This window comes from Physeter macrocephalus, chromosome 11 (genome assembly GCF_002837175.3).
Source record: "Physeter macrocephalus isolate SW-GA chromosome 11, ASM283717v5, whole genome shotgun sequence".
Lineage (NCBI taxonomy): Eukaryota > Metazoa > Chordata > Mammalia > Artiodactyla > Physeteridae > Physeter > Physeter macrocephalus.
In genome coordinates this window covers 135090083-135100804 of record NC_041224.1, presented here as the reverse complement: position 1 = coordinate 135100804, position 10722 = coordinate 135090083, and the positions used below count along the sequence as shown (strand labels likewise).

The window sequence follows — 10722 nt, the reverse complement described above, 5'->3', positions numbered from 1 at the left end:
TCCTGTCCAGGTGTCCAGCAGCTGCTCTATCAGTTGTGTCTATCATTGTGAAGGTAACAGCATGCCCAGAGAAATCGAGATGCTGGATGCAATTAAAGCCGGTGACAGACAAGTCCTGAATGCAAAGCTTTGGAGTTTTCGGAAAATAAAGAATAGAGGGGGAAAAAAAAAATCTCCTGATCTCAACACCCAGAGAGCTTCTTAACATTTTGGTGTATTTCCTTTCAGTATTTTTTCTCTGAATATTTAGGACTAGATACGCTTGTGATTTTACAGCTGCATGTACAGTTCTGCACAGTTTTTTTTTACCCTAACAAGTTATTCTCTATTTTATTAAAAACATTTTCCTATATATTTCCAACACCATAATTTACATAAACATTCCCTCCTCTCAGGAAGTTCATACTGCTTCCAAGAGCACTATTTAGACCCTCCATGAGCAGAAATGATTGGAGAGTGGAGAGACTACAGACTCGAGGCATCAATTTCTCCATGATGACTAGCTGAAAATACTGTAGTGGTTTTCCCTATTTTTGGTGCCAAACCTCTGGCATCTGACTAAATTTCGCTGCTTTTCTTTCACTCCTTTATGGGTCCCACCCCTTACTTGAGGCCTCTAACCTCGTTTCCCAATTGTGTTGCTGAACACAGGGTTATTTGCGCGGGGGTGGGGTGGGGTGGGGTGAGGTCCGTCTTTTTGACACAGTTCAAGAAGACTTTGAGACTTTTAAAACTGGGGTCTTTTGTGGGATCTGGGATATCTTATCTGCATCTTCCTGACCTAAATTCGTCAAGCCACGCATTTGCCAGCGAGGCAATTTCCCCGGCTAGCTGTTTCTGACCGGAGCCCTCTCCACAGAGTGCGCCAGTAAAAGGGGGAAGTGGAAGTAAAGTGGGAAGCAGGAGGACCGTTCTCCATCACTGGTCAGTCTCCACAGGTAACATTCTTTAGTTCTTCCCGTACCTGCTGGCACCGGTCCAGAGCTATTAAAATTCCTTCAAGATGTGGCTCAGGGTGCGGTTGAGCATGTATATCCATCTAAATGCCTTAGTAGGCTGTCAGTGCTAAATTGCATATAAAAATACACAAATACGTACGAAGAGTTGAAAAGGCTGGAAAAAAGAGTTTCCGAGTAAAACTCACTGCCCTGATTTTTTCCCCCTCTAACAAGCGCATCGTAGGACCTAAATGACTCACTTCTGGTTGGAGCTTCCGAATGGGTTAAGAGCGCAAGCAAACTCTTGGGAGTCCAGTAGGAGTTGCTGATTGTGCCGGACATTGCTTGCAAAGCAATTTTTGTGGTTCACCTCCCTCCGGGTTTTCTCATTCTTTTGTTGGAGGTTCACGGAGCTGGCCTGGGCATTTACTTTTTAAAGTTTTTACGTCCCCAACCCTCTGTCTCCAGCTCCCAGAGTGCGGCCCCTCTCACCGCCCTGAGACTTTTGGGCTCACTCCAGGCATTGGAAGGGGGCGGGGGGACTTTGTTCCCTGTAAACGACATTGCCCTGGGAATTTCCTGTGGCCGTTTCTCACGGACGAGCCCCCTCCGCCGGCTGGAAGCGCCGACACCCGCCGTCGCGGGCCCTCGCCGAGCCAGAGACGCGAGCACGGAACGCCGCGCCCGGCGCCCACCCGCGCCCCGGTGCGAGGCAGCTGCGCTCCCTTGGCTCCCCCTCCTCAGGTCCCGCCGCCGAGAGCCCGGATGTTGGATTCAATCCCTACGCCGGGTCCTTCATTTCCATAAAAGGGCAGCGGCACGGCGGGGCAGAGATTGCTGCCGCCGAGGGCGCTCCCGCCTCCCCCGCACTGCACGCTCCCCCGCCGCGCGCCGCCCCGCCCCCAGCCCGGGAGTCCGTGCGGCCTCAGCCCCGAGTGCGGCCGCAGGGGACGCGGGGGGAGGGGCGAGACGGCAGGACCCGCTGCGTGCGCCTTGGCGGGGCGAGGGGGAGGGAGCCGGACTCGGACTGAGGGGGCGGAGAGAGAGGGGTGGAGCGCGGAGGGAGAGGCGAGGGGCCGCGACGACCGGACTCCATTAGTCGTTCCGGCCGGGACGCAGCGTTTCGCCCGCGGAGGAGGGGACCAGCCGCCGCCGCCGCCGCCGCAGGGCGAGACTTCGCCCGGCGCCTGTTGCCGCTCGAGCCCCGGGCCGGGAGCGCGAGGAGCGCGCGGTGAGGGGCCGGGCCCGGCGGGGACTGAGGGGGAGCGCGGGCGGGGAGGAGGTCTGTGGAGCCCGCAGGCGGCGTCTTCCGAGCCTGGGTGCGGCCAGCAGGCGGGCAGGTGAAGCCTGCCGCGGTCCGCTAGGCGAGGGCCGCTAGGCTGGGGCCGCGCGGGGCGGGCGGCGCCGTGTCCGCTGAGGGCCGCCGCGGGGCGGGAGCGCGGGGCAGCCGCCGGGAAGGGGCGCGGGGCGCAGGATCCTGCCTTCAGCTGGTCTCGCCGCCCCTGTCCCGAACTTGGGTTCGTGCGGAAACCCTCGCGTTCTCCACCTTCTCTCATCCCGCGGCCGACTCTGCGAGTTCGGTGGGATTTGCCTTCCTTTGGGGGAGTGACGCTGACGAGAGCCATTTCCTCCGTGCTTGCAGGAAGGAGCCATGGCTCTAGACGGGATAAGGATGCCAGATGGCTGCTATGCGGATGGGACGTGGGAACTGAGCGTTCATGTGACGGACCTGAACCGCGATGTCACCCTAAGAGTGACCGGGGAGGTGCACATTGGAGGGGTGATGCTCAAGTTGGTGGAAAAACTCGGTGAGTAGCATCCCGGCCGCGTCAAAGTAACGACTACCCAGACTGGGCGCGGGGTTGGGCGGGTGACTTAACGCGGGAGGACGGGTGGATTTTGGAAATCTTGCTTGGCATCCCGCAAATACTTTTTTTAAAAAACGCAGGCTCTCTCAGTATTTAAGCAAATAGACCTTTTTCCCTTTGAATCTTGTTTTGTATTGGTACTCTGAAATTTTCATAATGTGGTGATTCCAGCCTCCCGATTAATACGCTCAACTGCGTAGTAAAGGGAGAAGATTCCTTAATTCTTTATACTTAGCGATTTCACATTAAAAGAAATGAGAAGAGTGCGCAAGTGAATGTTGAGAGGGTTATATTACAGGGTTTGTGGTTATCAATTACTTATCTTCAGTGTACTTGGATGTTGGTGACGTTTGGTATTGAGGATGATGCAAAATCTATTTAAGAATAAACTCTACTGGAAATTGTTCAACTTCTGGCGCTGATATGAAGGTCTTGTAGCTGTACTACTACGTGATGGAGTATATTAAAATGTTGCAGTCATCCACTCTTACAAGGGGTAGGGCAGTGTTTGACTACCTATAGTAGTCCGTGCTTTAAGTAAGTTATTTCCCGCGTTCGATTTTATATGAATAACAAGCTGGTGAAAGAATTTTGTTTTAAAAAGCAGACATTATTGAACTTACTCGAGATTGACAATATTTGCTTAGATACAAATATATTGATTTAAAACTGTTGATTGATTTAAAACTGACTCAGTCTTAAATAATAGGGTATCCAACAATGTGAAGTGTAAGAAAATTTTTCAGTACACATTTGTGATGGATGAAACCATTTTCAGCTGGAAGAATCAACTAAAATGATTCAATAGATGCTTTTATTACAAGAGAAATGCTTGGAGGACTGTTCCTGAGCTTTAATGTGCCATTTGTTTGTAATACAGGTTCTGAAAGTGGAAATGCATGGCATTATCTTTTTAGGCTTTGTGTGTGTGTCTCTTTAAAACACAGCGTTCCTTCCTCTGGCCATTCTGGAAAAGTAGAGAAGTGGTTATTTATCAGGAAATGTATTTCTTACCAAGGGATTAGTGTATACCTACTGCATAAACTTACCGAAATAGTGCTCCAGTGTCATTTGCAGTGTAAGACAGCATTCATTTAGGTGGGCCTTCTTTGGATTCCTGCAGGAAGTTTAATTATTGAAGGACCATAAAGAAGCTCCTTGTAGGGTAGCCTCCTCCTTAGGACTGTGCATTGTTTGGTTCTCTGAGACATAACCCAGGACAGAGCCCCCCTGGGTGGCCCTTTGAAAATGAGATTTTGCTGTGTGTTTATCCACTTAACTGTTGGTTAGCATTCTTCTTATCTGATTAATCAATCACTGTGCAGAATATTTCTGAACCTTTTTTGTTCAGCACTAGTGAGGGATTACATTTAAGGAAGAAAATTTCAAATATAATTGTTTGTATTTCCTTTGTTTTCAAAGGAAACAAGCATTTTCTTCAGAGATTCTTTATATATGATAAATGGACCTTATTAATACTCCGGTTTCAATAAGAGATATTTCTTATTGTGAAAAAGGACCTGTTGAAGGTGACTGAGATAACTTGTAGTTCTTGAAAGCCAGGCTTTATCTAATGAATAAATAATGACTTCTATATATTGCATTGATTAGAGCTGTTTATTACAGAATTACAGGCATAAAGAGAAATACAGAGAAGAAACTATTTTTAGACAGAACTGATGTTAATTTGCAGTGACTATAATTTTAATCTTTTAATGTTGATGCATTTTAAATATTTTATGCAGTGAAAAGAAGCCCCACAAGGTAGGAGATGTTGTGTACGTGAAAGCCTTATATCTTTTTTGAACTGAGCCAATACCGATCCTCTTAGATTTTGACTTTCAAATAGAAAAAGTGTTTTTCAGCATAATTCTGACTCTCCTGTTTGGTAAAAAGTAAGGCTAAATGATTTTTTGCTCCTGGTTTTAGGATTAGATACTTTGAATGGCAAGCTATTTTGTTACCTATTGGCAAATAAATAGAGGAGAAATTCAGGACAGCATTTAAAATTTACAAACCAGGCTAATCAGATGAGAAAAGAACTTTATAATGCTTCAGAATTGCCTAAAACTGGAATGGCCTGCCTTCTGAAGCCCTAAGTTGTGTTACTGAAGGTATTAAAGGGCAGACTGGATGGTTACTTGTCAATGGAAGTAGATCAGAGCAGTTCAGAGCAGCTTGCTGAGTGTAGATAAGAGGTGGAGGTCATGGTAGGGATGAGATGGCGCAGGGTGTCATGTTGGAGGGGATTGCAGAGCAGGGATGGACAGTTAGCAGGACCAGGGTGCTCTGGCCTCAGAACACGTACGGTGCCGCAGAACAGCCTTCACCTACGTTTTCAAACTCCGGATGCGTGTTTGATACCCTTCTTATTCTCATCAGGGTGTGTATGAATACCAAAGCATTGTTTTAAGGCTGTCTTCCATATAATCAGTGATAGCAATTATTTCTCTGGGATGGATAGAGTCCATGATGACTCCTTCGCTCAACATTGTGTTAAAATTTTGTGTGTATGTGCACATGTGAAATTTTCTGGGAAGATGCTTCTTAGCTTTCATTAGATTCACAGAGAGGTCTGTGATCAAAAAAAGGGTTATGATAGGTCAGCCTTATTTTGAAGGTACAGTGTTCATCCCAGACTTAGGCACTTAAATTAAGCAAGCTGTAAAAGTAAGTAATGGTTCCTTAGAATGTCAACAACATCTTTATATTTAGTTAGAATTTTATAAAGAACTTGTGTGCTTCTTCAGCTAAGGTCATTCAACCGTGATTCTTAGATTTATGATTTTCATTCAAAGATCTGAACGATCCCTTTTAAATTTTAGTACACAACACATTTGTCATTCTGCCCTAACCTTTTACAAGAAAATAAAGAGTGTATACCATGAAAAAGTGGGCTTTAGGGAATTATATCCTGATGTCACAGAAACTTTTTGCATCTGTGACTTTAGGTTGCTACTAGACAAATAATTTCGACCTCATTCTGAAAATGAAAAGTTACTTAATTTTTAAAAAAATCCAGATTAGAAGCTTTGAATAGAATTTTTAAAACTTATTGTGCTTTTTGTTAAAAACAGTTTTGAAAGCTTATAGTTGTTTTTTTTGGGGGCCGCACCAGGCGGCATGTGGGATCTAGTTCCCTGACCAGGGATGGAACCCGCGCCCCCTACAGTGGAAGCACGGCATCTTAACCACTGGATCTCCAGGGAAGTCCCTAGTTTTTTTTTTTTTTTTTTTTTTTTTTTTTTTAAGAAAAGAGTTAAAATATAAGACATCAGGGTTAAGGATTATAAAAATAAGACATCAGAGGATAAAATTATAAAATAATTGTATTCAAAAATAAATGTTGTAAGGAAGAGGCCCAATTTTATGGGATTCCCTGACGTTCCTCTGGAGATCACTGAGAATTATTAAAACTGTTCTACTCAGTAGGATTCAGAGGTTAGTAAGTGTTGAGGATTCAAAATGCCAAAGAGATGTTTTGTACAATTAGATCTTTAATTTTCTAGAAAAATTTATGGTAGTTAGAGAGTAAGGAATTTATTATAACATGGAACTTAATGAATGGAAATCTCCAGCCAACAGCTCTATGAGGTTGGAGGGAGGAATAGGCTGTGTGATTTCTAAGGTTTTTCTAACTCTGATTCTATGAGTAGAAAGAATGTAGAAGTTGGGTTAAATCAGATTAAATGATAATCCAGAGGAAAAAATGTAAATTGGCAGACTCTGGAGTACCTAAAAAAATATATGGAGTTGACTTAGAAAATTTGAGGAATATGTTTCTGGATGTAGCCTTTGGAAAGAAGTCATCCTTACTTTTAAGTGTGTCATGTTCTTGCTATAATAATGAAATAGAGTACATTTGCATTGGAGTTGCATGTTAGGATTGAGTTAAACTGAATTTAGCACACGTGATGACGCCCTTCCCCCCAAAAAAAGATTTTGGTTCAAATTACCATAAAAATCCCTTAAAGTCATCATGAAGTATGGTTTCCATACATTCATTCCATCTCACAGAAGTGCAAAATAGCTAGTTTTTCCTTCAGAAACTCCAAAAATAAATATCTTTAGTTGAGCACCAGATGAAGAAATTGGCTTGCATTAGGGGCTTTGTTACACAAAAATACTTTGAATACTAGGATCAGAGCTTGGCAAGATGCACACAGGGAGAGACACATATGTTACTGGACAGCTCCCTTATACTCCTGCTTAGTGCTCCTTGGGGAAGGTATGCTTATTTTGTGGAACGGTGCTGTGCTGTTGAAATCCTCAGTTTTTCCCCCTGAGAGCTTATGGTTGAATCCATAAGAAGTAAAATGTCTACATGATGCAGCCTCACTGCATTCGTAGTGAAATATATTAAGATAAAAATAAATTTGAAAATCTTTTGGAGTGGGGTGGGAGAAACACCTAATGGTGAAATCATGTATATTAGAGTGAGTAAAATTTTAGTCAAATATGTACTGTCTTACTAAGTGTTTAGAGTACTGTTAATGATCCACAGGAGCTGGACATTGAATTTTATGTTTCTCAGCACATCTTAAGCTCCTTAAAATAAAGGGCAGTATGTAAATTTTACTGAAATTCTCATAGCACCTAATAAAGTATAAGCTATTCCTTGGATACATTATGTGTGGTTTGCTCCCGTGTTTTATACCCAGTTTTTAAGAGATCAACAAATACTGTTTGATTCCAACTAGAGTTAACTTATTTTTAGAGGCACTAGAAAGAATATATCTTTTTTATTCAATTTCTTAGAAAAGATCTTGTTGGAAACATCTATTAGCTATTGAAGAAAATTGAAAGAAAATTTAAAGTTTTGCTTTTTACCTTCAACTACTTATTTTTTGAAATTTTAAATTTATAAGTTCAAGAATAATAACTGTGAACACTATAATCTTCATCTAGACTATCAGTTAACATTTTGTCATTTGATTTCTCTGTACACGTAAACACATACACATTTTTTGGGAACCATTTGAGGTAGATGCACACATCATAACCCTCATCCCTAAGTACTTAAAATATGTATCATCTAAGAACAAGGACTTTCTCTTACATATTACATTACAGTTATCAAATTCAGGAAATGTAACATTGATTCAGTACTAACATGTCTAACATGTTCAATACTAATTGTCTGACACGCATCCATATTTCAGATTTGCCAGTTCTAGTATTGGCCTTTGTCTTTTCCATCCAGGATTTCATTCTACATTTAACTGTCACTAAATTGACCTCTTTACTTAGTTTCCTTAATGTATACACAATGGCTACCAAGTTTGGAACCATAGGAGAGTATGTAATATGTGGCCTATTAATATTACATTAAGATACGTGTAAAGCAGTTGTACCTGTTTTCAGACTTCATAGCCACCCTATGGAACAGTTTCTTAGGCTTTGTCTTTTCAAGACATTGTTTTACCTTTTTTCAATGATAAGCTTCTTTATCAGTGTGAATTTCACTTCAGAGTGATATTTTTATAGGTTCTTTTTCATACACTTTTATCTTTAAAGTTCAGTTTTCTTCTTAGCTTTCTATTGGGTAAGGCATAGATAATAGTTTTATACATCATTGGGTATAGATTTCCCATAGTGTTGGTTGTCTTTAGACTGTAGTAAATGTTAATGCATCCATAGAATAATAAAACAGTATTCTGGCTCTGCCACATATTGGTTTGTGTGATCACTGGACAACTAATCCAATCTGCTGAGTGGGTTTTGACATCTGTAAAATGCAAATTTAAGAAAACTTTCTCATAGGTCTTGGTGGGAAAAAGATACTACATGTGAAAATGCATTACATGGACTCTGTGTTATACAAATGAGAGTGGCATTGAAAATCCCTGAATACCCTGAACTGGGGGTGGGGGTGGGGGAGGGACTCCTTTTGAAAGGAGTTAAGATATAATCTAGACTGTTTAATAGGTTCCAGCTTTAATCATGGAGAACTGTACTCCTCAGAAGGAGCCTAGTTTGGGACTGCTTTGTGCTCTCACCCCCTAAACAGCAAGGAAAATAGCTATCATTCTGCTCTTTCGTTCACTTCCAAACACACCTGCCCCTGTAATGTAGCAAAGAGCTATTTAACTACTGTTTTCATGAGATTTCTGAAATGGAATGGACCAACAGTGGACGATGGTATTCCAGAGATTTGAAACATTTATAACCACGAAGGCCTCAGTAGTATGTTTTTTATTCACGTATAACAAGGGAATGATATAAAATTGTGTCTTGGCATATGAAAACCTTAAGCCCATTTAGAGACTAATGAAAGTGGTTTAAGAAAAAAGCTAACGTATTCAGTATTTTTATTTAAATAATTATATTACTGAAATAAAAATTAATAATGCTGATGCCACTGTACATTACAAAATGGTTTATATGCCCAGTGTGAGGTAAACAAATATTCTAAAAGAATATTATAAAATAATTTTTTAAATGAGATGTGACATTCTACACTTGGGTTTGTGGTTACAAATTCATATCCAGTATAATTCATTTGTAACAGTTTTGCATAACTATTGCATTTTTTGCTTGTTAATTTTTTCTTAATGTCAAGCTTACTGCGGTATATTTACATATAGTAAAATTCATACTTTTTAGTATAATGTGCTGAGTTTTGACAGACCCATGCAGTCATGTAAAACAACCACAATCAAGATATAGAACTTTTCCAACACTACAAAAAATGTCTTTGTGTTCCTTTATAATCAGCCCATCCCCTCAACCCCAGCTTCTGAAAACCACTGAATGCCTTTTCTAGAATGTCTTATAAATGGAACCATGTAGCTTTGAAGGTGGTTTCTTTCGCTTAGTATAATACATTTTATTTTATTTAAAAAATATTTTTAGCATAATACATTTTAGATTTGTGTGTATCAGTAGTTTTTTGTTGTTGTTGTTGTTGAGTTGTAGTTCATTATATGGATGTGTACCACAGTTTATCCATCTACCACTTGTTTCCAGTGTTTCCAGTCTACCAGTGTTGTTTCCAGTTTGGGGAGATTATGAATTGGGCTGTTGTAAACATTTTCATGAATGTGTATTTTCATTTCTCTTGGATAACTACCAAGGAGAGGGATTGGTGGGTAGTATCCTAAGTATATGCTTAAATTTATTTTTTTAATTTAATTTTATTTTTTATGCAGCAGGTTCTCATTAGTTGTCTGTTTTATGCATGTTAGTGTACACATGTCAATCCCAATCGCTCGGTTCATCCCACCCCCCCAAACCCCACCATCCCCCTATACTTAAATTTTTTAGGAAACTGCCAAGCTTTTCCAAAGTGACCACATCATTTTGCATGCCTGTCAGCATGGTATAAGAATTGAAACAAATTGTTTTGAGAGTTCCAATTGCTCTCAGTCCTCCCTTAGCACTTGGTATTGTCAGGTGTTTTTGTTTTTATTTTTGTTTAGTCAGTCTAATAAAGTATGTAGTGGTATTTCATTATGATTTTAATTCACATTTCCCTAATGACTAATGATGGGAAGCTTTTCACATGCTTATATGTCATCTGTATATCTTAGTGAACAGTCTTCATATCTTTTGCCTATTTTTTTAAATTGTGTTGTTTGTTTTCTTACTGAGTTTCAAGAGTTCTTTATTCTAGATACAAGTACTTTATCAGATATGTGTTTTGCAGTATTTCCTGGCAGTCTATGGCTTGTCTTTTTATTTTCTTAACAGTATCTTTCAAAGAGCAAAATTTAAAAATTTTGAGGAAGTCCATTTTATCAAGTTTTTTCTTTTCTGGATTGAACTTTTAAAAAATTGTCTCATGCAAGGAAATTGGCCTAGTCAAGATCTCAAAGATTTTGTCCTGTAAGTTGTATAGCTTCTATTTGTATGTTAACAAGGAGGAATATGTGAGGTACAGTAGTGATAATGTATTAGAAAGGAAATAATTGCAT

At 40.8% G+C, this 10722-nt stretch overlaps 1 protein-coding gene across 10 annotated transcripts in view; it reads left to right on the top strand.

Annotated features, from left to right (window-relative positions):
* Positions 1-2000: 2000 nt before the first annotated feature.
* FERMT2 (FERM domain containing kindlin 2) overlaps positions 2001-10722 on the top strand; it is a 75309-nt gene continuing 66587 nt past the window's right edge. For all 10 annotated transcript variants that reach the window (XM_007121849.2, XM_028495878.2, XM_028495875.2 and 7 more), the window contains exons 1-2: positions 2001-2169; positions 2581-2746. In XM_007121849.2, coding sequence (XP_007121911.1) covers positions 2590-2746 — 157 coding nt within the window. In that variant the 5' untranslated portion in view covers positions 2001-2169; positions 2581-2589. The remainder of the gene's footprint in view (positions 2170-2580; positions 2747-10722) is intronic.